This window comes from Xyrauchen texanus, chromosome 9, assembly GCF_025860055.1.
Source record: "Xyrauchen texanus isolate HMW12.3.18 chromosome 9, RBS_HiC_50CHRs, whole genome shotgun sequence".
Lineage (NCBI taxonomy): Eukaryota > Metazoa > Chordata > Actinopteri > Cypriniformes > Catostomidae > Xyrauchen > Xyrauchen texanus.
The window spans coordinates 42,557,689-42,585,053 of NC_068284.1; the positions used below are offsets into that span (position 1 = coordinate 42,557,689).

General features: G+C 37.5%; 1 protein-coding gene across 1 annotated transcript in view; it reads right to left on the reverse strand.

Annotated features, from left to right (window-relative positions):
* The window catches only part of LOC127648627 (period circadian protein homolog 2-like), a 41,301-nt gene extending 15,150 nt beyond the window's left edge, over positions 1-26,151 (reverse strand). Inside the window, 11 exon segments of the mRNA XM_052133313.1 lie at positions 28-178; positions 1,065-1,171; positions 1,766-1,844; positions 2,080-2,222; positions 3,464-3,515; positions 4,247-4,448; positions 4,680-4,801; positions 5,364-5,521; positions 5,821-5,919; positions 13,351-13,812; positions 26,046-26,151. Of these exon segments, the coding sequence (XP_051989273.1) occupies positions 28-178; positions 1,065-1,171; positions 1,766-1,844; positions 2,080-2,222; positions 3,464-3,515; positions 4,247-4,448; positions 4,680-4,801; positions 5,364-5,521; positions 5,821-5,919; positions 13,351-13,730 (1,493 nt within the window). The 5' untranslated portion in view covers positions 13,731-13,812; positions 26,046-26,151.
* Positions 26,152-27,365: the final 1,214 nt, after the last annotated feature.

Consider the following 27,365-nt stretch of genomic DNA (forward strand, 5'->3'; position numbering starts at 1 on the left):
ATTTCCTTATTCAGCTTGTGCACTCACATGCGAACTTTGTGTCTGCCGATGACGAATGAAACCTTACGGCTCCATGGATTGACGAAGCTGGACCAGCTGGTATCTATGGTGATGTACTCTCCATTACGTGTGCAGAAGCGGATGGAGTGGTCAAATGGCTGGCCAGCATACTGTAAGACTGATGCCATTAAAAGAAAGAGACATGACATTTAAAGTCATCATGAAACAACCCATCGGAAAATAAAAGTAATTTCTACTACGACATTTTAGTGCCATGTTAAAATAAAAAATAAAACATCTAAAAATTAGAGGATAGAATTGTAACATTACAATATTTTGAGAATAATATCACAATTGTCCATATTAAGGTGCTGTAAGCAAGTAATTTATGCAAAAATTGTTCCTACTCCCTGAAAGATATCACTGAAATAAGTGTCCTGAGATATCTCACCTGTCTCTGTAACAGCACTAGATTCTGTAAAATGCAAACAAAAATGTGTCATGGGCTCTAACGCTTTCTGCCTGTCAATCATTTTGTGCGTTCTCATTGTACCGTAGTTGCAGCGAATTATTGAGGCTTACAGCCATTTTTATGCCATGTTGCTCACAGCAGCGCTAGTTTTAAACAACAGTTTCTGAATGATGTTGGCAAGCTTATTTGGTATCTTTGGGGAGCAGGATTTTGAAAAGAGGGGTCATAACATTATGAGACTAAAAGTAATGATATTTTGAGAATAAAGTAAAAAAGAAACATTTTATGTTTTATTTGACTTAATTCTGGAAAAGATCTTTCTATTTTTGTTTATTTTAATGTGGCACTAAAATGGCACTGTACATTTTAGAGGCAGAGTAAGTTATTACATTTTAAAAAAGATTATTAAGAAAAACATTTTTTTTAATTAAAAATAAAAAGCAATGTGCATTAAGAAAGTTAATGGGGTACATTTTCGATTTCAAGTTGACTAAGCAAACTTATTTTTGTATATTGTAAAAACAATTCTCAAGTTTCAAACAAGTTTTCCTGTCAAAAACATTGGCCTGTCTATCCAATCAAAAAGACTCACTCTTCTTGTGGATGCCGAGCATGTTTATTCGATCACTGGGGTGCAGGTGCATTAGGACAGGTGTGCCAATCAGGTCCTGTGGCAAGTATCCTAGCAACGGTACAGCCCTAACAGAAAAACATAACCAGTTCTGATTAGCCAGTGGATAACAGTTGATTCCTTTAATATGCAAGATTGTGAGACACGAAAAAGAGCAGGTGTGAAGGAACAGTTAACATAAGGTTACCAGTAATCTTTAAGTTTGTCATAGTTCAGACAAACCTTCTGAATATTGTCACAGGATGACGCTGTAATGAGAGACCTTTATTTTGAACAGCATGTACAGGAAACAAACAAACTAAGGTACAAACAAAAAAACTGCTGTCAGTCAGACAGTGTGTGTATGTGTTGGAAATGTTTGTGTGTGCACATGCACATTCTCCATCCCTTCAAAATAAAAGTCTCTTATCAAGCATTCAATGTTTAAGTTTACCCAAAAATTTTAATTTTGTAATCAGATGTTAGCAGGATGCTCAGTCACCATTTACTTTCATTGTTTGGAATAAAGATGCAATAAAAGCGAATAGTTACTGAAGCCATCAGTCCCTAACACTCTGCCTTTGTTGTTCCAAGGAAGAAATATGAGTTTGGAACAATATGAGGGTGAATAAATGATGACATAATTTTCATTTTTGGGAGAACTATCCCTTTAGCATTCTTACCTTTCATCTACATCTTGAAACACACAGCTGGTATTGTGTGTTGTGGTAAAGATCCGTTTGTCTGTGGGGATTCTGGGAGCTGAGGGGTAAACATAAGGATATAGTATCTCAAAACAGATATTCCAGAATCTAAAAGGCAATCTGCTGTCTTTTAAAACATGTTTACTTTTTTTAATGTAGTATGTACCACTGTTGGGAAAGCTACTTTGTAACCATAACTTGCCAAGCAACAAGCTAATGGTACAGCAAACTGTAAGGCAAACTGCCACAACAAAATGCAACACATACAGCAGAACGCCTGTGAAAAGACTGACCTTCATAGCCAGAGTGCACTCTCTCGGCCAGCAAGAGGCAGCAGAACTGATCTTCTGAATGCTCTGTGTCTTGAACTTTCATCAGATATGGAGTCATTCTGAAGGGATAGTACTGAAGATCTCCATAACACTCTTTACCACCACTGGAGAAGAGGACAGGTTAGAGTTACACACACACAAAAGCACATTTTTGAGACACCTGCATTCTGTGTCTACATTGCATCTGGCTTTTTTATCGCAAGAACGTGTTCTGTTCAAACGTACCAATAGCTCACTAGGTATTGAAACAAGACCATTCATTTGTTATATTAGTAAAAATTATTTGTGCGGTTCAGGGTCAAGTTATAACACTGAATTCAAGCAACACTTATCTCACTTAAGGTGACTCATGTGTCACACAGACACAATGTCACACAGAGATAGCTGCCCTACGTACTTCACACGTACTGTATTCTCAATCAATTATAGCTCAAATTTGGTAAAACTGTTGAGATATTTGGTTCTAATTAACCATAAATGCCATCACAATTTTTTAACTTGGGACAGTTTTTGAATCTGAACTGTTACCAAAAGACTGATTATTGCCCCGTAAATTGATTACTAAATGAGATTTTCATTTCCTGAAGAAAATGAAAGTGCTTGCAAGGCAGACCAAGAATAGTATTAAAGTTCAGCTCAGGATTAAAGTTTTGGTTAAACGTGAAATAAAATGCTGCACCACTCTGCAGTTGCATCTATAAAGAATAAAAGGTGGAAAAAAGGAATTCATTATGCAAAAATTTAAATAACGTGATCACTGTCAGTTACATTTTTAAAGGCGGACATTCTATCAATGTAAGACAACAAAGTTTAACCTTCAGTGACTTAAAAATAGCTATAGAGTTACAGATAGTTATAGAGTAATTAAAGTGTTTACAAAAACCCCCCAACAAAAACAGATAGCACACCTAAGGCTGAAACTAACTACAAAACAAAGTTTGAACAGAATCTGTACTTTTCAGGCTGAATAAATAGCAAAAGTTTAATAACATATTTAAAGTTTAGGGATTTAGAACAAATCCTAACCAGAATGTTTAATGAATATCAATACTGTGCTGCCTTGCAAGCATTATAATTAAGTTAAAAAGTTATTTAAGCAACATCACACAAGCAAGAGTGCTAGTAATCCAAGGAGGCTGTGCAAAACGTTTTCCATTTTAATGTCAAGCGTATTAATGAAATTCAACTCTTTCCATTTATAGGGACGAAGGTTCACCGGAATTAATTACTTATTCCCAGAACTGATTCAAAAAAGGAAAGTGTATGAATAAAATCATGATGAACAGATGGTGAACAGGGTGCAGTCAGCATAGATTTACTCCTAACCCACCAACCCAGCACTCACCTAATGCGACAGAAGAAAGATTTCTCCTGCATGCAGTCTGATGGCGATGACTCTATAAGGATGAAAAACAAGAAAAGATTGTGATGAGTTCACGTTTAATTCAACAAGTGGAAAACATTGTGATGTCATTTGGAGTCGACCAGATCAGCTTTCAAATTTGGCTGCCGTTCCTTGGTCCATTTAATCAATGCAGAACTCAAGAAAAACAAGGCAGACTAATTAACATTAGCAGCCCACAGGCTTTGTTAATGAATAACATGTTTGATTATTTCATGAGGCACGATTGAATTCTTTGGCTAAATTCATGGATCCAAAACTTTTTGACCAATGAATTTCCATGACTTTTTCCACAATGTTTCCTGCACTGGAATATTCAGCTTTGCTTATATAATGATTATATATGAAACCTGCCTTAGTCTTAAAGGAATAGTACACAAAAACATGAAGATTCTGTCATTTAATCATCCTTATGTTGTTACAAACCTATATGACTTTCTTTCTGCTATGGAACCCAAAGGGAGGTGTGAGGCACTTGTCAAGGGAGGTGTTAGTCACCATTCAAAATAATGAATATTGACAGAGACTTACATACTGCCTAACATGTACTTAAGCTAAAAAGCTAGTCGTATGGTTTTAAAAGAACATGAGGGTGAGTAAATCATGACAGAATTAGCATTTTTGGGGGGACTATCCCTTCAAATGAATCAGTAACATTTATGACAAATTATGTGCATATGTCTAATGTACTAACGAACATGTTATCATCTTGTCATGGTGTCATACCTGCTCCAGTGCACATGCTCCAGGATGGCAGTCTGTATGGTGTAGTGAAGCTATAGAACACGCTAACATCCTGCGGTGTGAGAAACTCAACAAACTTAGCATTCTTGAACACGTCCCGTTTGCAATTCAAGATGGAGGCTGCCTGGTCTGAAATGTAGACAATCTTCCCAGTGATGAGTGACACAGCCACGGCAAATATATCCTACATGACCAAGAAGACATGATCAGAAACTGAAGAGACAATTAAAATGGATGGGGTACAAAATAGGGGCTGAGACCCCTAAAATTTTTTCTTTTTCAACTAAATGGTCAGTGAAAGGAGGTTCCTTTCACTAGAACTGTAGTCAAACATTATATGCAGTTTATTTTAAGATTAATTTTATCTTGAGATATGGGTGGGACATTATATAATACAGATAAAACATATACTCACTGTGTTTTTGAGAGTGTATTCAGAGGTGATACTGTCTATTTCTTCTATGGTATACGATGAAACATCAAGCCCTGATGGCTGACTGTCATTAATCATAAGCAGCTGATAGTATTCTTCATTTGCTAGAAATACAGGGAAAAAAAATCCGACATAAATCAAGCAAGCAAATAATATAATGCCAGCTATGGGTTAAAAACAAACTAGTAACTAGTAAACTAGTGAAACCAATCAACATTTATTTGATGTAAGATATTACAGATTAAGTATATATTACATGCCTAATAATCAGTGATAATCAATGAATAATATAAATTAATTACATGATGTGACATTCACCTCTTATTTTATTTGCAGATACAATTGTTTGGTCTTGGCTAGCCACAATTTTTCTCTGTGCACTGCGGCGAAGCATTTACATATTTTACATACTGTGTATGAATTTAAGAGATATTTTAATCCACTTAAAAAGACTCAAGATACTTTTAAAGAGGATGAGTTCACCAGAAATCAAACCCATAACCCTAGCATAATGCTCTACTTCAAAATAAGAAACTCTTAAAATATAATCATTATTTTCCCAAAAGTAGGGCTACAGCCCTGCTGTCAGGCCAGAGCTATGGCATTCAGTATGACATTTGTAATGCTTTATCAGATAAGGTGTTGCTTTAATAAGGTTTTGCTCACCCTCCACCTGTCTGACGCAGCGCAGGGCATATTTCAGGGTGTTGAGTGTGGTGGATTTGCTGCCCTTGTTCCATTTCTCTTGTGGCAAATGGCGCTTCAGTTCCTTCAGAGTTTTGATCAACTCTTTCTGAGTCTTTGCCTTGGCAGATTCTTCACTACTACAGGTGCACAAAACACACACATGCACGAACATGTCAACAAACAAAACCCACTTCAGCAAGCACCAAATACTCTGGTTCCCACCTGCTGATGGCAAATCTGGTAAACTAATCTCACATACAGTATTGCATTGATAAAAGTTAGTTGTGTGTGCACGCCATGATGGCAACTGATGCTGATAAGACATTCTAAAAAAAAATATTTTTTTCAGATTATGTACTTCTTGTTTGGTTATGGGTACCAGGGATTGTATATGGATGTAGCATGATTCACCAGAGACACTGTTTGTGTGTCTTACCTGCAGCCGCTGGTAGATGGGTTGTCTTGCTCAGAGCTGGCACTCAGGAGGCTGAATGCGTTTGTGCTGCTGGGTGGCGATGGACTGTGAGAGTTTGAGCTGTAAACACAAAAGAACAACATCACATAACAAGACAAAAACCACCAACACACAGTTTATATGTAGTAATCATACAGATGTTACATAGTAACGTGATATAACAACATTCGTTCAACCAATGGTGTGAGTTGGGGACAGGACTAATTGTTTAAAGTGTTCAGGAAACCTGTTTGAAATCTTTGTTTGGTGACATCAGTGTCGCAGAAATCACACACACAGAAATCCCTCAAACCGTTGAGTCAAACACTCGCACAGAATAGCTTTGCATTAAATGCCAACAATCAGACACCAAATCTAGCACTTGGAAACATTGCATGTCCTTTACACAAAAAAAATGAGAAATGACTTATTCAGGATACCGGCCGAAACCAGTCAGAACAGCCTGTTGCAAAAGAAATAAGAGTAGCAGCGTCAACTCAAAAACCTCATTCAAACACAATATTTTCCATTATTATGAACAATCGAGCAGGAATTGGGTGCTCTTCTGTCACAAAGAGGTCACTTGAATATTGCTCTCCATTTGTGTTACATAATCTTCACCTGTCCTCGCTTTCTGTAAAAACAGCATGCTATGTGTTATTCCAAGGGCTAAGGCTTATAGTACATTAGACTGAGACGGATTACACTTCTCCATTTAGCTTGGTGATACTATAGAAAGTACAGTGTACATCTGCAGGGGATTTCTGAGCAACTGATAAATGATTATAAATAGCGTCCTAAGTAGCTTAGAATAGAAACTGACTTCACCTGAATTAGCTTTAAGTTGTAGGTGAGCTAATTATATAAAGCACATCTGTGTCAGGCTAGACGGGCATTCTGTGCTATCGATACAGTAGGTTAATTCAGGAGCCTAATGAGTTCGAAGAATTTGGAAGATTATTTATACAGCTACACATGTAGCTGCAACTGTGGCCTCATCACAAGCTGACTAGGTAGATATCTAGACATCCCAAGCATTTGCTTCTGGACACTGGACATCAACTGGTGACCAATTCAAGTACCAAAATTGTTTGTTGTACAAATGTTAACAAAAATGTCCTTAAAATCAAACACTGAAACTTAATATTTCTATAAACTGCATATGGCCAAACTAAGCAAAATTCTTAATAGTGACATTAATGAATGGATACATTTTATATACGCACACTTTTGGGATGATTTACTGTGATGTTAAAATCTCATTGCTTTCCACTGACATATACTAGACTTCTTCTCTTAAGAGTTTATTATATAAGAGTTTATTGTCTAAATGTCTCCTGAATTTTTATGGTTTCATGGTCTCGGCAATCAATAGTTCACAGCACAAAACATATTGCAGTACGCACAAACATTGTTTATCCCCGTTGCACATGAACCTGTTTTTAACGTAGTTTTTTTTTTACCTGACGTAGTTTTGTTCATGGTTTCTAATGGCATGTCTAACAACATTCCAATGTTGGCATCAACTTCATTTGGAGTTTGATTTGGTGCACAGCCATTGACGTCAACATCAAAAGATATGAGAAACATAACCTCCTCTCTTTGAAAAGTTGACAAGCCTATTTATTTTGCTCTCCTAACAAGGAGTCATTATATGGTGATTAATTGCTATTATTATAATTTTAGTTTATTGCATTTAGCTTGGATTTCCCCTGCATTTTTCTATGTTGCAAGTATACATAATGTAGTCTTTGAGTTTTATTTTATTGTGTAGTTTTGTTCATACTTTTCAAGGATGTCATGCAACTTGACCATGCTGTCATCTGCCCCATTTGGCTAGCAAAGTGACATGAATTTGTGCCAAAAAACTGTAGAGTTTGTCAATATTCTCAAAATGGCCAAATATTGTCTGATTACACGGCCAAGCCCATATATACACTCACCTAAAGGATTATTAGGAACACCTGTTCAATTTCTCATTAATGCAATTATCTAATCAACCAATCACATGGCAGTTGCTTCAATGCATTTAGGGGTGTGGTCCTGGTCAAGACAATCTCCTGAACTCCAAACTGAATGTCAGAATGGGAAAGAAAGGTGATTTAAGCAATTTTGAGAGTGGCATGGTTGTTGGTGCCAGACGGGCCGGTCTGAGTATTTCACAATCTGCTCAGTTACTGGGATTGTCACGCACAACCATTTCTAGGGTTTACAAAGAATGGTGTGAAAAGGGAAAAACATTCAGTATGCGGCAGTCCTGTGGGCTGAAAATGCCTTGTTGATGCTAGAGGTCAGAGGAGAATGGGCCGACTGATTCAAGCTGATAGAAGAGCAACTTTGCCTGAAATAACCACTCGTTACAACCAAGGTATGCAGCAAAGCATTTGTGAAGCCACAACATGCACAACCTTGAGGCGGATGGGCTACAACAGCAGAAGACCCCACCGGGTACCACTCATCTCCACTACAAATAGGAAAAAGAGGCTACAATTTGCAAGAGCTCACCAAAATTGGACAGTTGAAGACTGGAAAAATGTTGCCTGGTCTGATGAGTCTCGATTTCTGTTGAGACATTCATATGGTAGAGTCAGAATTTGGCATAAACAGAATGAGAACATGGATCCATCATGCCTTGTTACCACTGTGCAGGCTGGTGGTGGTGGTGTAATGGTGTGGGGGATGTTTTCTTGGCACACTTTAGGCCCCTTAGTGCCAATTGGACATCGTTTAAATGCCACGGCCTACCTGAGCATTGTTTCTGACCATGTCCATCCCTTTATGGCCACCATGTACCCATCCTCTGATGGCTACTTCCAGCAGGATAATGCACCATGTCACAAAGCTCGAATCATTTCAAATTGGTTTCTTGAACATGACAATGAGTCCACTGTACTAAAATGGCCCCCACAGTCACCAGATCTCAACCCAATAGAGCATCTTTGGGATGTGGTGGAACAGGAGCTTCGTGCCCTGGATGTGCATCCCACAAATCTCCATCAACTGCAAGATGCTATCCTATCAATATGGGCCAACATTTCTAAAGAATGCTTTCAGCACCTTGTTGAATCAATGCCACGTAGAATTAAGGCAGTTCTGAAGGCGAAAGTGGGTCAAACACAGTATTAGTATGATGTTCCTAATAATCCTTTAGGTGAGTGTAGACTTAACACTATATAGAGACCTTCATAGAGTAAATATATTCTCTATTGTATCAGGGAAGGAAGGACCATTTTGAGCACGTGCAAAAGACAAACATTGTGTGAGAGAAAAGAGATAACATGAAAGTGAGAAATACAAGTAGATACAGACAGAGAGAGAGAATAAAGACCTAAACCTTTAATTTGGCTGTACCCGTCCAGTGTATACATATACAAATATTATGTCATCACTGGAAACCTATGAGTCATGGAGTGAACAAGTGAAGGAATTCCATTGACTATAGATCCTGCTTAAATGGCTGGAAATACTATTTTGCACTGGGTAGACACACCTCCAGATGTCATGTGATACTTTGTGGTGGCCCCCACGGCTCAATCCTGGGTCCTATATTTTTTGACTCATCCTGCATTTGCTGCAATCGTTGTATAATTAATTGATAGATGTCACAGAACTTTCTGCAACTAAATGCAGACATACAGTAGGAACTGATACAGAATGGAAGTATTTTATACAATATTTTTATAGATTCCTTATCTCTGAAAGCCAATAATCACACCAAGAATCATGCTAAACAGCAATTTCAGTGTTAAAGAGCTGCAAGAATGCTGACTCGTCCTAGACTACTTCTGCACATAAATCCTCTTCACTGTCTTACACAATTGCCTAGAGTGCCAAGAGACCAAAAAACAGAGCTAGACAGAGAAAAAGGGATCCAAACAATGATAGAAAGACCTAGGAAGATAAAGAGAGACAGAAAGATTAAAGAGAAATTTAACTGAATAAGAAAGAGTGCCAAAAAGGGATGAACTACAGACCACACATTTGGCCGCACCCTTACCCTAAGTATACAAGGACAAACAGTACGTTGTCAATGGAAACCACTATGATGTAAGAGTGTTGGAAACAGTGATGCTACTGCTACATGCTATTACTTTATACCAGTTGCCTAAAACCATGCTCATAAGAAGCCAAAGATATTTCAGATGATTAGCTCCAGAGATAATAATAGTCACTTTCGATAGGTAAAGATTGTAAATGCCAGATGTGATAGTAGTCAATTTTGAAAATATGTAGATTTGCACATCCCTACCAGATTTAATCAAACAACATGATTTGATGAAATACAACAGAATAGTACGCTTGATGATACTCAGAGGCAGAAAGATTTTTTTTATGTCCACATTAAAATGAGCAAAATATACCTGCAAAGCAGATAAATAATCATAAACTGCTCTGGTGACAAATTATTTCAATTTCCTCTCAGCGTGTAAACATCAAGCTTTTTAGTTAAGAGTATCTGGAATGCCTGCTATGGCAAACATGCTTCTAAATTACATCTCTATATTTGTACCTCCTGAGAGTCTGCTTTTTTTTTGAATGAGTCAGCTATCACAGATTCTTGCCTAAAACATATGGCACAACAGGTGACAGACTCTTTAAACAAGCAGAGATGGCACGGTCAGTATCCACAGGCACACTTCACATTTTTATTATAATGTTAAAGACTTCACATTGACAACATCTGCATTAGCTTTGTCTATAGAAATAGGATAAACGGTAGAATGGCAATGGACTCTTTTCACGTTTCCAGCTTTGGAACCCGAAAGTAAACTATAGCAGGGTGAACGGCACCACTGATACATAAAGCTAAATGGGAGACCATAGCAAATGTTATTATCGTGTTCCATTTTGCTTTAAAAGCAAATGACAAAATCTATTATTACATTTCCATGACTTTCCAAAAGAGTACAATAAGAGAGGATGGATTATGACAGTCTGAAAAGAAAATGATGATAAATATGTCCGAAGGACACCACATGATGTATGCAGAACAGTTTCCAGTGCCCTTTTGGTTGTCTCAGAAAAGAAAAAGAAAATAGAAGAGAACTGGATGTAGACATTATGTCATAGAACTTTTAGTCTAACTCACAGACACTCCATTGGTTTTCACATTTTAAGCATTGTTTACTGAATGTGTCTATTGCCAATCCAAAAAGATTTCACTGTGCATTAACCCTCTGATGCATGAACTATTAAATCCCTTACAAAAAGTTTTTGCATAAATATATTGAACTAAAATACTAAATCCATGCATACACACATGCTGTGTGCAAGTTGTCCAACAATCCTTTACATAAGCTAGTTATTAAGCTTAATATTCCAAAATGGGAGAATATTTCATATTTGTTTGCAACCATGGTAGTTAAAAAATCCAATGAATAAAGTTCTTAACTGAGTACAGACTTAATTTGGGCCCACATGTTGTGTGCTTCTGACTGGCGGCTGCCTTTGAATTTCGAAATTGATAACTTGAATATTTTATATGACTACCTGAAAAACGTCCAAGCACTGTTTTCTTAGATAAGAAACACTTTAAGGCTACATGCCATTTGTGTAATTTTATTGGTTAGTACATTATATTTAGTTATTTAAATGAAGGAGCAATAGCATATTTGTTTTTGCTGTATAGGCCTAATCGAAATGGTTATCGACTCGAACATTGTGTCATTTCACTGGTATTGAAATCGATTTTGGTATCATGAAAACATTTTTCAGAATGCTTCAAAATGTTTCAGTCATGCTTCCAGGATACACATAAATGCTACAAGCCAACTGACAGTTCCTGCAATTCCAGATTACTCACCATGGTGATGGTTTGTTTGTTTGTTTGACTGTATTGACTGTAAGTCAAAGTGGTAGCCAGGATGTTGCATGCAGCTACTTGTGTGATTTGTTTAACGATTAAACCTTTAATGCGAGACGCCCACTACAATGGGCAGATCTTTAAAAGTCATTAAGTGATGACCTATATTACATAATCTTTTCTACACAATCTATTTGATCTATTAAAAAAAAAAAACAACATTAAAAACTAAGCTTTTAAGCACAACACATTCTTACGTAGTAGTGAAAATACATTTGATTTAGACACTTGTGTTTCAGTCTTGGGCCTCATCGTCAATACCTAGCAAAGTTATTCACAAAATATTAAAAATCTACAGGCATTGTGTAAAATGCTCACTACCAACAATTAGAGGACAGATACTAGTGCGCAGTAAGGTCCTTTAAGGTGAATGCAAGCATAGTAAGACTTGGAGTGGAGCTCTCATTAACAGTCTACTTACTGGCACAGTTCTAAGACAATTGTAAGTACACTATTACACCGTTTCTGCAGATAAAGCCTTTCTGGGGACATTTTGCAAGTGGCACAAATGTTTAGCATGTGAGACATTTTTATGACAACGTTTAAAAATCAAGCAATATCACAGGCTGCCTTCATCTTGAAGGTCTTCTTTCCATTTTTCACCTGCTATGACCTAGTGACACAAAGAAGTCAGCTGCGCTCATTTTTTCAGTGTCTCAACTATGACATATCTATAACTCTGTAACACAAATCTTAAAGTAATTGTGGTTTTAGATAATTTTTTAAGTAGGTTCTACTAGGCTAATGCATTTAATGCTGACATGTAAAATATAATAATTTTTTCAGCACCACAACCGGTCAACCCCGTCAGATTTCTGTTTGATGGGGGTGACAAGTAAATATATAGAGCTGAAAATCCTGTAACATCCTGTTTTTAATTAATTCACTCATCAATGTGAATGCTATATTTGCCAATATTTGCAATAAATATTTTACATGACAGTACACATTGGTTTTGTATTGGACGATGTTGACTTGTGGTCGATCAATATTGCTTTTCCTATTATCAATGCCGATACATAACTAGATGGCGGAGTCGATATATAAATGTCTTATAGACTAATGCAATTTAATAGCAACTGAGATGCACACATATTCATTGAAGTTGACATTTTGACTTTTTGGGCACTAATTATTCAAACATTCACATTAAATATTTGAAAACAAATTGGGTATTATCCATTAACAAGGTTGTTGGTAGATTATGGAACTGACATGGGGCACTTCAGTTAATGGGTTGAGAGGACATCGGCCGATAACTTTAAAATGACCAAATATCGGCTGATATATGGACCTATCACAATTGTTGACCAATATTGAGAGATAGCAAGGAAAAACACACTTTTGTAACAATTTACTCCAAATATATTTCCTGGGTAGATAAGCTTGTTTTATCAAAATGTTCACATACTGGCTGATATATCAGTCTATTGGCTGATAACCTCAAAATCAGCAGATTTATTGGCCTATCACTATTGCTAACCCATATTGAGAGATACAGTAGCATGGAAAAAACACACTTGAGATATGGGACAAAATGGGCCACACAAGTAAAAAAAACATTCCACTTTTATGGCCCATTTTGTCCCATATCTCAAGAATCAGGTCAAGGCATTCATAAAAAGATATTTAATGTATAATTGTATTACCTTTTGTTACTCCCCAATGACTCTAAAAGTGCTGAATCCTTGCTTCGGCCATTGGAACTCCCGGAAGACTCATTTCCACGGGACACGTTTCCATGGGAATCATTACCATGTGACTCATTACCATGGGATTCCGTTCCACTCCCACTGGAACCACTACTCTTCATCTCAACATCCTCGTGCAGGGAATGTGCCATCTTTCGGTTGCTGTGTGGTGAGGCCGTTTGGTCCTGGCTGCTGTCGCTGCCTTCTGATGCCAGACCAAGCTCGGCTCCCTCTGCAAAACTGCCCATGCAATGCAGTGTCGCCATGGAACTACAGCCAGCTGACACCTCCTGCCCCTCCAGGGAGGAGAACAGGTATGGTTTAGAATCCTCAGACATTGAACTGGGTTTAATGAATGGAAGCCGAGCAGATTATCTTCATGGAGGTGCATTCAAAGGGAATTTAGATGAGTGCTGGTTCCTATGATAATAAAAACAGACAGAATATGAGTAATTACATTGTACATAGCAGAAATAATGTAGCATTGTCATACATGTTAACTTATGAAAACACTTGTCCTAAGACAGTTGCCTGTTAATTCTGCGATTCAGGTAGTTCAGTCCATGGGCCCCAAGTAAAAGTTCTGAATACTCAAAAATAAATTAACAAATACAACAACAATGGCATAAATAAAAGCAGAAAAAACGCACGCGCACACACACACATACACACACACACACACAAAACAGAAACACAATAATCTGCACAATTTGTTAATGCCGTGGTACATTGCTGGTAACTCAAAGTACCGCATCTATCGTACACAGTTACTTGTAGTGCTTTCTATTTGAAAGAACGTTTGATGGGCCCATTTTTCCGCTGGTCGCTCTGTATGTTTCGCATTGCAGATTCAATTGAATGGCAGCGAAGAAAAAAACTGTCTTTTTACAATGAGTATTTTAGCACGGTGTTACGTCTGCATTGCACGTTTGAAAACCGCTAACGGAACCGAAAGTCGTGAAAAATCATTTTTCGTGAAAAATGGAATCTGGGTTACTAACCCTATCCACAAGCACACTGGCCTTCCCAGACTAAAGGTACACTTACGTACATCAGAAGAAAAAACGGCAAGATAAGACTGCATAAGACTGTAATCTGCATGCAATTACAGTACCATCAACCTCTGTAGTTGCATGTTATTTCCCTATGAGCATATCAACAAAAGTAGAGCAGCATTAGTTTGAAAGAGTCAAACTTTCTCATGATATTTATCAGAGCATAAAAACCCTGTCTGATCTATTACTGTGGTAATCTATAAGCACATAAGCCTCTGTCTGGAACCCAGAGTCCAAGCTGAGCGTTCAAAGGTTGGCGACCCTGGCGTCTCCCTGACTGTGTCTGTGCCTTGTCCTTTAGCCAGACAGAGCTGGCATTTCGGCTTGTAATAACTGCCCTCTTCAAAGGATTCTTCCCAGCAAGTGCACATAAAGGTGTTAGAAAACTGTCTGGACCAAAAACAGGACCAGACTGGTTTTCATCCCAATATGTTCTGAAGGTCCACGGAAATTGCAGGGTAAAAAAATATACTCTAATCTCTATGCCCTAAAGAAATAAATAAAGGCCTTTGTCATCTGACCCGAAGCAAAAGGTTGAGTCAAATCTGCTATAGTTAGGGCCAGAGAAGGGCCATATTAAGGAAGGACACCTTCAGGCTTTTAGAGTAAAGCCATGGGCCTCTCAACACTCTTCCAGGTTTACCTCTGCTTTACCTGAGAGCTAAAAATACAGCAGAGCTGAGAGTGAGTAGAGTAAGTTACAGTTAATGGATTACCTGTATGAGCAAGTACAAGATCAGTTTCACTGTGCAAAAACTGGTACGCTATATCATGTTTACAATTATATTCTGATTATGAAAACGTTATATGAAAATTTTCATATATACTATATATTAGTGGTTGACCGATGCTGATAAATTGGCCGATATTCTGACTTTTTCATCCATTAAAAAAACCCATATCGGTCGACCACTACTATATATTCAAACAGAAGGTTTAAAAGATAGAAAAAGAATGACAGAAATGGATGGACTGATGAATGGATGGAAAAAGAGATAGATTGAACTACACTGTAGATAGATAGATGGATGGATGGATAGAACGATAGCTATAATTATATACATAGAATGACAGATGCCCTTGTGCCCTACCCATCTCACCAGTCTGACATGTATGTAGAGCCCCAATGACATGTTTATATGTCTGGCTGAGTGCCCAACGTTACCTAGTAACCTAAAGGGCAATGACACTGCAGTTACCTTTGGGTTTTCAGTCATGCAGAGAGTGACATATTAAATCCGGCAAGGCACAGTGTGACACTGCTGATAAGAGTGAGATAATGAAGCAAAAGACTGACTATATAAGTTATGTCATGTAGGCCTATTTGGTGTGGGCATAACTTGATTATGTAAATCTTACCACATGTGGCTTTCTTTAGAACCTTTGACATTTTTATGCTGTGAGAAACCAAATGATGTGCCAGTGGTATTGCTCTGAGTCTTTTATTTCATCAAACTTGAAACCTGTTTTAAAGGGATAGTTTTTCTAATCGTCTACTGTCCAGTTTTGGTGAGCCTGTGCCCACTGCAGTCTTTGTTTCCTGTTCTAAGCTGACACTAGTGGTACCCGGAGGGGTCCACAGAACTGCTGCTCACTGGTTGTTTTTCTCACCATTCTCTATACACTCTTGCTGTTGCAAGTGAAAATCAGCAGTAACAGGAATACTCAAACCAGCCTGTCTGGCACCAACAATCATGCCATGGTCTAAATCACTAAGATCAAATTTTTTCCCCATTCTGTTGGTTGATGTGAACATTAACTGGAGCTCCTGGCCCATATCTGCATGATTTTAAACATTACACTGCTGCCACACGATTGGCTGATTAGATAATTGCATAAATAAGTAGATGTACAAGTTTACCTAATAAATTGGCTGGTATTAATGTTTATATGTTTATATATATATATATATATATATATATATATATATATATATATGTATATATATATATATAAAGAATGTTTTAGGTATACATCTTTAAATAAGCTATAACCTCTTAACCTTTCTGACAATGACTGAGACCTTTTTCTCTTTCTTGTAGTCACAAGGTAATTCATGTGCAATACACCCGAGTTTGTAATCTTACAATGTCGCATTAGGTGGACTGTAATAAAACCCTTGAAGTCTCCTGCTGTTATATTTGTCCACTGAGGTCCATGCAGAAGAACACGCTGCAACATAATTATAGCTGGCAGACTTTTATTGAAGCCTCTTTCTAATACAATCAAAGGTGATAAGTAGAACATTAATGGTCCTCGGTAAAGCACATTGCCAGTCACATGGGAGCAGATCTGCTGTCTGGAAATCCATGACTTGCGAAAACTAAACAGAAGAAACCATTTTACACACAAAGCACACCTATCAGTTGAACAAACCACGTGTAGCTATTGCAACAGACTCAAGTCAATGTCTTCTCAGGGAGTTTATCAAACACACAATCAATATCACACTATCAAAAGTCAACTTTTTGCAAACTTCCGGGGAATGGCAATAATATTCCAATTTAATTGTGATATAAATTTCACTTTAGGAGCCAATTCATTAACCTCCCCCTGTCCTAAGTAAACATAGGCAACTAAAAATAGCCAGTGCTCCAAGTTTACTGCAGCAAGGTTTAAACAAGTCCAATGTCACAATTGCACTGCTGAACCAGCACCTGTTATAAATCTGTCTACAATATCTTGCGTGTTTCATGTTATAGATCAGTGTTTCCCAACCACTGTATGTAGCCCACAGGGTACATGGAAAATTTTTATTTTGTTTTGTTTGCTAATACCTATAAAGCAGAAACTATGACTTAAGTGATGTTTGTTTATGGGGGGATTAATAGTAATAATACTGTTACATGATATCGTATACAACAAATAAAATTTCAGGTTTGGTGTTAATAAAGTGGTACTTCATCTTTACAGATGGGCATGTGGAGGTGCATAAGACAATGTTGTGAAACACTGTTATACACCATTATGTTGGGGTTTGTCCAATAAATATAGTTCGAATTTCATAACTGCTTACATTTCAACTATTATGACAACTTGAAAACATGTAGTGATGGCAAAAATACTATGCAATCCTGATTTTTGCAAATCAAACAGAACATATTTAAGCACACCCAAATTTACAGCCAATATCGTATATTTCAGAACACTCCAAATATTTAGTGTATAATACACTTTATTATGTAACAAGACTTTTAGCGATCAACCACTTCAATTTAATTACGTAGGACTAGAGTAGGGTTAAGTTTAAGGTTAGGGTAATGTTTACATTTACGGTTATAATAGGGCTTGTCTTTTCATATTAGCTGTTCTTTGTTATCATGTTGCATAAATACAATTCATTGAACAACATGTGTACACAACAGCATATGATTTTTCATTAAATGTGCAGGAGGAGATTTAAAATCCCAAAACGTATACACGTAGGCTAAATAATTAGTGTAAATTGTAGTAAACCAATGCTTTGAGTCTTGAATTCGTCAAGTTTCTAAATTCAACCTCTCAATGTTTGCACAATGAGGTTTTCAAGTTCTGAGAAAGATTAAAACACTGAGATCAACAGTCTTCCGTGATGCCATGTAATCCTGTCCTATCAGGTCATGCCCTAGTACACATTCTTTGAAAGTAGTACATGACTGTTGACAGGCAGCACTACACAATTATTTCACCATTTGTCACACATGTGTGCTTCTCTGAATTATTCATTCCTCAAGTGGAATTTGTTAAAATTGTATAAGATCTGTAAAGATTCATGGCCTACAGTCGTCATGTTAAAATAGGCCCACTTTCTTCAATCCCAATTATGATGAGCCAATTATACGCAAGTTGTAGGTTGATTCCCCCTTAAAGTGTAAAAAAAAAAGAAAAAGAAAAGGTGTAAAAAATTGTTTGTGCATTCCGATCACTTAGCAACATTGGCTAAACCAATGGTGTGAATTTGGGGCAGGACTATCAGTTTGTCAAACCCATAGCAGATGGTGGTGGGGTGGCTGGGTGTCATGGAAACCTATTTAAAAACAGTCATTATTTTTGTTATTCTGTTTAGTGATGCTAGTGGTGCAAAGATTACACACTTCAACGTGAAATGTGTCGAATCTAGGCAATATGCAACCTAATTTTATATACTTTATATTTGCAAGCAGTAGAGCTCTCAGGCTTATCATGTTGGTGGGAAAACATGTTGAACTTAAAAAAACAAAACACATATATATATATATATATATAATTGTATTATTATAGCGAACTTGTAGAGCATGGCACTAACAACACAAGGTCCATCCATCCATCCATCGTCAACCGCTTATCCTGTGTACAGGGTCGTGGGGGCTGGAGCCTATCCCAGCTAACATTGGGCGAAAGGCGGGGGACACCCTGGACAGGTCAACAACACAAGGTAATGGGTTAAATTCCAAAGGAATGGACATACTAATCAAATATATACCTTGCACTGGAAGTCGCTCTAAATGCATCTACCAAATGCAAAAATTAAAGTGTAGCCTAAAATATTGTTTGGAAACATTGTTAATTTACTACATGATTTATTTTGAGAATAAAAACTTCAATAAATTATTCTCACATCTCCAATTCTTTGGGTTGTAAATAAATGTGGAGTTTACATGAAATCCAGTGACTCTAAAGAAGAAGGCTTAGTTCGGACATTGGGCAGAACGGAAATGGCTGAACACCTACCTGCGCTGTGAGTGCATTCTAGTAGATGCCCTTTTAAAATTGGTTTAGCACAGTGATTCACAAAACACCAAATACACTTATGCAATTATGTACAATAGTTGCTTGAGTGACATCTATTATTACATAATACTAAACCTAAGTCCTTCTGGTAGTCATATTCCAAAGTGCCCTTGTTACAGCTGTTTGGCAATAATGCAGGAATCAGGCAGCTAACAAAACCTTTCTAAGAAGACATGTGTGATGGAATTGTGGTTATACAAGGTGTGAAGACCTCCAGATTAGATTGTATAAGTGTTTCATACTTCTGTTATGTTAAACCTAAATTCAGTTTTATTTATCTAAGCATTATCGAAATGACTAGCCTAGTGATCTTGTGATCTTAATAAAACATTTGACCTAAAGACTTACTTATAAATGTTTTAATTATGTTCTGTAGACACTTGTGGCTACATAACTACATGGTCACTACATAACTCCAATATGTTCATTTGTGTAATTTCATAGTTTTGATGACTATATTATTATTCTAAATTAAAATGTGGTAAATTGTGCTAATACAGTGTTTTTCATTGAAGATGTTGAATGTCTTCCATTGGTCGTTCAAACAGATGGTACCGCGCCAAACTTAAGCCAATGGTGAGTGTTACAGTGGAAAGGGGGAAAAAAAAAATCAACCTACAATTGTATAAATGTCTGCATAATAAACTGGGATAAAAAAAGTATTTTAAAAGTCAAATAATGAATTACACAAGTCACCTTTAATAATGTAACTCTGAAGTGTACATGGCGGTAAGCACTAGTTGAAAATGTGCACCAAATGAAACAGTACTGCGAAAACTCAAATCGCACAAGTTTAATTCTTGCAACATTATGGAACCATTTAGAGAAAGCACTTCATTACAATTACAATTTTGCTAATGACTTGCAAATAAGAGACATAAAGCGACCTGATAATACAGCAAACACATTAAATCTGAAACAACTGTGATTATACTGTACATTTCAAAATGCTGTGACTATTTCTACAAAACATCATCAAAGCACTCAGCTAAGTTAACTTAAAAACAGATACCATCTTTAAATGCTTGGACTTTTCCACTTTGACTTGATGTAGTTTGCGTGTGGCCCTGAGCCAGGACTGTTCTCTAACTACATAAAAATGTGCCTCCGTGCGTCATCACTTTCAACACTCCTACTGCCAAGCTACGGAGGCACAGTCCCAGTAGCCAATCCCGTTTCAACTGCCAACGCTTTCAGCCCAGCCAAACACGTTACCAAAAACTGCTCATCCATTCTCTCCTTTAAAGCGACATACAACATCCCAGATTTGAAACCACAAGAGCTTTATTTTGAATAAAAGTGCACAAAGCAATCCACTTTATCTGTTATAATCCATATACAGAGGGTTACTATGGGTGTACCACTGAATGGAAAAAAGATGTAATGAATGTGAATGGTGACTAAAGGCCAAAGGATACTTTGGTTGTCCATGTTGCTGATCAGAACGCGCACAGTATGCGTGATGCAAATTTTGTCATCAGCACAGTCTGTGATTTTCCCAACACACGATCAGTCCTCGTCTGTGCATGCCCTGCTGTTGACTGTACTAAAAGAGTATCACAATGCAGTTGTAGTGCGTATGCGTTAAACTATGGTTGGGTATCGCCTGGCACCTCACGATACGATACATATTGCTATGCACCTCACGATTGGGTATATTGCAATACATCACATTATCATTATTTTGATTAGATTACAAATCAATTCCAATTTCAATTTGCTATATTTCAGTTATATACTGATGTCTGATGAAGAGCGTGCAGTTCGATACATCACATATTTGTCTCTTGGTGAGCTCATACAATAGATTTGGAAGTAATAGTGTGCCAACTTATTTGTATGCTTACATGACATGAATACACAAATATTATTTTATTTTTTTTATAAAGCAGAGATAGGGAAAGGTGTAGATAAATAATTAAGAGCAAAGCAGTGCGGCAGTTTATGTGCTCAATATATTAGAGGCAGATTAAGGTATCTGGAGCAACTCTTGTAGGACTAGGTCTGTTGTAATAACCTTAGAACACCTCTTCCCTGCCGAGTTCAAAATCAACATACAGTATACTATGCTAAAACTGATAAATGTGTGGATAACTACCACCTTTAGACTTTAAACAATGTAGGTCATAAATAAAACCAATCTGTTGTTCTTAGAGGTTAATGAGTGTTTAAATTATTAATCATTTAATATTTTATTGATAATTTAATAAAAAATTTTTTGCAACTGTGGCGTTTTGGAACAAGTTAAACACACACACACACACACACACACACACACACACACACACACACACACACACACACACACACACACACACACACACAGCACGCGCGCGTATATCACATTGTAGTCAATGGAAAGTATGTGTTATAGGCTACTACTACACTCCCCCGTCAGCAAAAGCCCCTTGATAACAATAATCATGTTTCCTACCTGACAACTTAAACAGACTTTCCTTAAAGATTGAATGTCTCAGACCGTCCTGTCCAGCAAAACTGAAAATATTCCTGAAATTCCGGTCTCGGTTGAAGCTGCAGCATCACCGTTTGACACAGTTCTCTGCTGAACGGCCCTGGGTCTTTCCAACAGCATGACCTGCATTCTAACTCCGCCCTAACCCCTCCCATGGCGCATTCCCATTGGCCAATCAATACGCATTTAAATGTAATGTGGAAGTGACAATGAACGCACTGTGATTGGTCGCGAACGCTGCCAGTCTCCTTGCATAAGCGTGTCAAACATCTCACGTGGACACCCATAGCCACTGACGGAGTGCGATATGTATGGACAAAAAAAGTAGTAAGAAGAGAAAGCGATGAATGGGACTGTGACGGTAGGGAGGTTGGTCCGAGAAAGCCGAGTGTTATACAAACTGTTATACAAGCGTGTGTGCAGTCAATATGGTCTCCCTGTGAATGCGACAGACAAGCAGCAGCAGCTTTGCATGTAATGATTTATTAATATAATAAATGTTTAGAATAGATTGGATGTATGAACGTGCGTTACGTGTGCATGCTTAAAAAATATTACAAATATTATATGTACATGTCAGTATGTTTACATACATAAACTACACAAGTTTGGTAACATTATGACATTTGAATCTTTATTTAAGAACATAATAATTGTATTCACTGAGGAATGGATGCTTTAAATTGATCTAAATTGACACTGGCTGAAATGACACCTTATAGGCATTCTAGCAGTCAGTTCATCCTAGATCTTCAGGTAAAGTTTCATCCCAAGTTTCAGATGTGGCTTTTACATTGAAAGTGTGCATAAAATGCCAACATCCTGAGCCTGCTCTTCACTGTTGCACATTAAATTGGCATTTGGCACTTCCTGGGCATTGAAGCTGCCAGTTTAGGACCTGCGATGGGTTGGTTTATCAAACTGGACACTCTGATGTACTTGTTCTTTTGTTGATGTAAATCTGGGCTGTCCACTTCCCTCACTATCCCGGTTTGTGTGCTCAATACTTCAGCAACTAAAAGATGATGATGTGTTGTGATGACCATACTTCATTAAAAGGATAGTTTGCACAAAAATTAAAATGAATTAATAATTTAATTACTCTCATGCCATCCCAGATGTCTATGACTTTCTTCAGTTGAACACAAACAAAGATTTATAGAAGAATTTCTCAGCTCTGTTGGTCCATACAATGCAAAAGAATGGTGGCCAGAACTTTGAAGGTCCAGAAAGCATAATCCATATCTTCAGATGCAATATGATAGGTGTGGGTGAGAAACAGATTCATATTCAAGTCCTTTTTTACTACAAATCTTCACTTTCACATTCTTCCTCTTGTGTTTTTGGTGATTCACATTCTTCATGCATTTTGCCACCTACTGGGCAGGGAGGAGAATTTAAGGACTTAAAAAGGACTTAAATATTGAGCTGTTTCTCACCCACACTATCATATCAGTTTTGAGGACATGGATTTAACCACTGGAGTCAGATGGATTAATTTTATGCTGTGTTTAATGTATATGCATTTGGACCTTCAAAGTTCTGGCCTCCATTCACTTGCATTGTAAGAACCTACAGGGCTGAGATAGTAAAAAATCTTAGTTTGTGTTTAGCAGAAGAAAGTCAAACACATCTGGGATGGCATGAGGGTGAGTAAATGATGAGGGAATTTTCATTTTTTTGGGTGAACTATCCCTTTAAGTAGAACAACTGTCTTCAGCCATTCTAACAAAAATAAATGTCTCTTATCAAATTTGCATATTAGAAAAAATTCTTAAGGATTACGTGACATTATTTGACTGGAGTAATTACTGCTGAAAATGGGGCTTTAAAATCCCACATCAAATAGAATTTTAACCTGTTAAAAACAGTTATTTCAAACAGTAATCATTTCCCGCATTACTGATGTTTAGGGTAGTGTTTTGATCCATTTAAATTAATGCATTTGAGTTGAAGAAAAGCATCTATTTTTTCGAGAACAAAAATGTATCATTTGCAAACTTTTGAAGGGTAGAAAGGTGTAGATAAATAATTAAAAGCAAAGCAGTGTGGCATTTCAAAAGCACATGCACAGTTTATGTGCTCAATATATTAGAGGCAGATTAAGGTATCTGGAGCACCTCTTGTAGGACTAGGTCTGTTTTAATAACTTAGAACACCTCCATGCCGAGTTCAAAATCAACATACAGTACACTATGCTAAAACTGTGTGTGTGTATATATATATACACTCACCTAAAGGATTATTAGGGACACCTGTTCAATTTCTCATTAATGCAATTATCTAATCAACCAATCACATGGCAGTTGCTTCAATGCATTTAGGGGTGTGGTCCTGGTCAAGACAATCTCCTGAACTCCAAACTGAATGTCAGAATGGGAAAGAAAGGTGATTTAAGCAATTTTGAGCGTGGCATGGTTGTTGGTGCCAGACGGGCCGGTCTGAGTATTTCACAATCTGCTCAGTTACTGGGATTTTCACGCACAACCATTTATAGGGTTTACAAAGAATGGTGTGAAAAGGGAAAACATCCAGAATGCGGCAGTCCTGTGGGCTGAAAATGCCTTGTTGATGCTAGAGGTCAGAGGAGAATGGGCCGACTGATTCAAGCTGATAGAAGAGCAACTTTGCCTGAAATAACCACTCGTTACAACCGAGGTATGCAGCAAAGCATTTGTGAAGCCACAACACGCACAACCTTGAGGCGGATGGGCTACAACAGCAGAAGACCCCACCGGGTACCACTCATCTCCACTACAAATAGGAAAAAGAGGCTACAATTTACAAGAGCTCACCAAAATTGGACAGTTGAAGACTGGAAAAATGTTGCCTGGTCTGATGAGTCTCGATTTCTGTTGAGACATTCAGATGGTAGAGTCAGAATTTGGTGTAAACAGAATGAGAACATGGATCCATCATGCCTTGTTACCACTGTGCAGGCTGGTGGTGGTGGTGTAATGGTGTGGGGGATGTTTTCTTGGCACACTTTAGGCCCCTTAGTGCCAATTGGGCATCGTTTAAATGCCACGGCCTACCTGAGCATTGTTTCTGACCATGTCCATCCCTTTATGGCCACCATGTACCCATCCTCTGATGGCTACTTCCAGCAGGATAATGCACCATGTCACAAAGCTCGAATCATTTCAAATTGGTTTCTTGAACATGACAATGAGTTCACTGTACTAAAATGGCCCCCACAGTCACCAGATCTCAACCCAATAGAGCATCTTTGGGATGTGGTGGAACGGGAGCTTCGTGCCCTGGATGTGCATCCCACAAATCTCCATCAACTGCAAGATGCTATCCTATCAATATGGGCCAACATTTCTAAAGAATGCTTTCAGCACCTTGTTGAATCAATGCCACGTAGAATTAAGGCAGTTCTGAAGGCGAAAGGGGTCAAACACAGTATTAGTATGATGTTCCTAATAATCCTTTAGGTGAGTGTGTGTATATATATATATATATATATATATATATATATATATATATATATATATATATATATATATATAATGCATGAACAAATATTAAAACAATTAATAGAATTTAATTTAATCAAACAATCTATGAGCATATCAATAATGTAATGATGTAGTGTAATGCAAAGGAGTTCAAATGATCAAATACTCAAAGCACATATGATGAAAAGTTTAGTCAACCTTACAGCATCTCTAAAACGTGTGGGCAATAGAGGACCAATTACAGCATCACTCAACAGTCCAACACCTTCTGAAGTATGTAACAGTTGTTACAGCAAGACATTATCTAATACATGATTCTCTACTCGTGAGAGAGTTATACAGTCTGCACTGACGTATCAGATTTGCCACACAATACGTAATGTTGGGTTTTTACTAACTTTAAGTAGTGAAGAAGCAAATGACACTAGTATTAAGACTGCTGGCCTGACCTGAAAACAGTTTTCCAATTTTCTTGATAATTTCTCCTAGCAAAACGTTATTGTAATCTCAGATATTTGAGTGCTTTTTAAGTTATATCAAATATAACTAGCTAAAATAACTATTCGTTTTAGGATAAATAAGCAGAACACAACTGTAGTGAGATTTTACTCTAAAACAGTGACCGAAGATGACCCAGTCAGTGACACAGTTATGCAACGCAAAAGTTTTATTTAAAAAAAAAAATGTAAATATATATATATATATATACATATATGTGGCATACAAAACGACTGAATCGACGAGTATTACATATGGGACCATGTATAGTAATACAATATGAACATCATTCTCTTTTCACTGCAAACTTGTTTTTGAGCATCGCTCACATTGTAGTCAATGGAAAGTAGGAGTGTTATACTACCGCTCCCCCGTCAGCAAAAGCCCCTTGAATACAAGACTAATGTTTCCTACCTGACAACTTAAACAGATTTTCCTTAAAGATTGAATGACTCAGACCGTCCTGTCCTGCAAAACTGAAAATATTCCTGTCTCGGTTGAAGCAGCAGCGTCACCGTTTGGCACAGTTCTCTGCTGAACGGTCCTGGGTCTTTCCATCGTGACCTGCATTCAAACTCCGCCCTAACCCCTCCCACGGCGCATTCCCATTGGCCAATTAATACGTATTTAAATTTAAAAATGCGAACGTGACCATGAACGCACGGTGATTGGTCAAGAACGCTGCCAGTCTCCTTGCATAAGCGTGTCAAACATCTCACGTGGACACCCATAGCCACTGACGGAGAGCGATATGTTTGGGCAAATCAGTAGTAAGAAGAGAAAGCGAATGAATGGGACTGTGACGAAGGGGAGTGTGGTTGGTCCGAGAAAGCCGAGTACGCCGAGTGTTATACAAACGGTTATACAAGCGTGTGTGCAGTCAATATGGTCTCCCTGTGAATGCAACAGACAAGCAGCAGCTTTGCATGTAATGATTTATTTATATAATAAATGTTTTGAATAGATTGGATGTATGAACGTGCGTTACGTGTGCATGCTTAAAAATGATTACAGATATTATATGGGCATATCAGTATGCATGCATGCATGCAGGCATACATACATACATAAACTACAAAAGTTTGGTAACATTATGACATTTATATGTTTCTTTAAGAACATAATAATTGTATTCACCGAGGAATGGATGCTAAATGGATCTAAATTGACACTTGCTGAAATGACACCTTATAGGCATTCTAGCAGTCACTTAATCTTAGATCTTCAAGGGTTGGTTCACCCAAAAATGAAAATTATCCCATAATGTACTCACCCTTAAGCCATCCTAGGTGTATATGGCTTTCTTCTTTCAGCCAAACACAGAGTTATATAAAAAAATATCCTGGCTCTTCCAAGCTTAATAATGGGAGTAAATTTTGAAGCCCAAAAAAGCACATCCATCCATCCATCCATCAAAAAAGTAATCTATACAGCTCCAGGGTGTTAATAAAGGCCTTCTTTAGCGAAGCGATATATTTTTTGTATGAAATATATATATATATATATATATATTTATAACTTAATAAACTATAATCACGGTCTTCCGGTAACGGCTGTCCATGCGTTCACAAGAGAGTCGAGTTCCGGCGTATGACGTAGACGTAAACTCTGGTGAGAAGTGACAAACGTGGAAGCGCAGAGGATAGAGCATAACATCACTTCTCACCAGAGCTTACGCTACAAATACGTCATACGCTAGAACTCGACTCTCTTGTGAAAGCACGGATGGCTGTT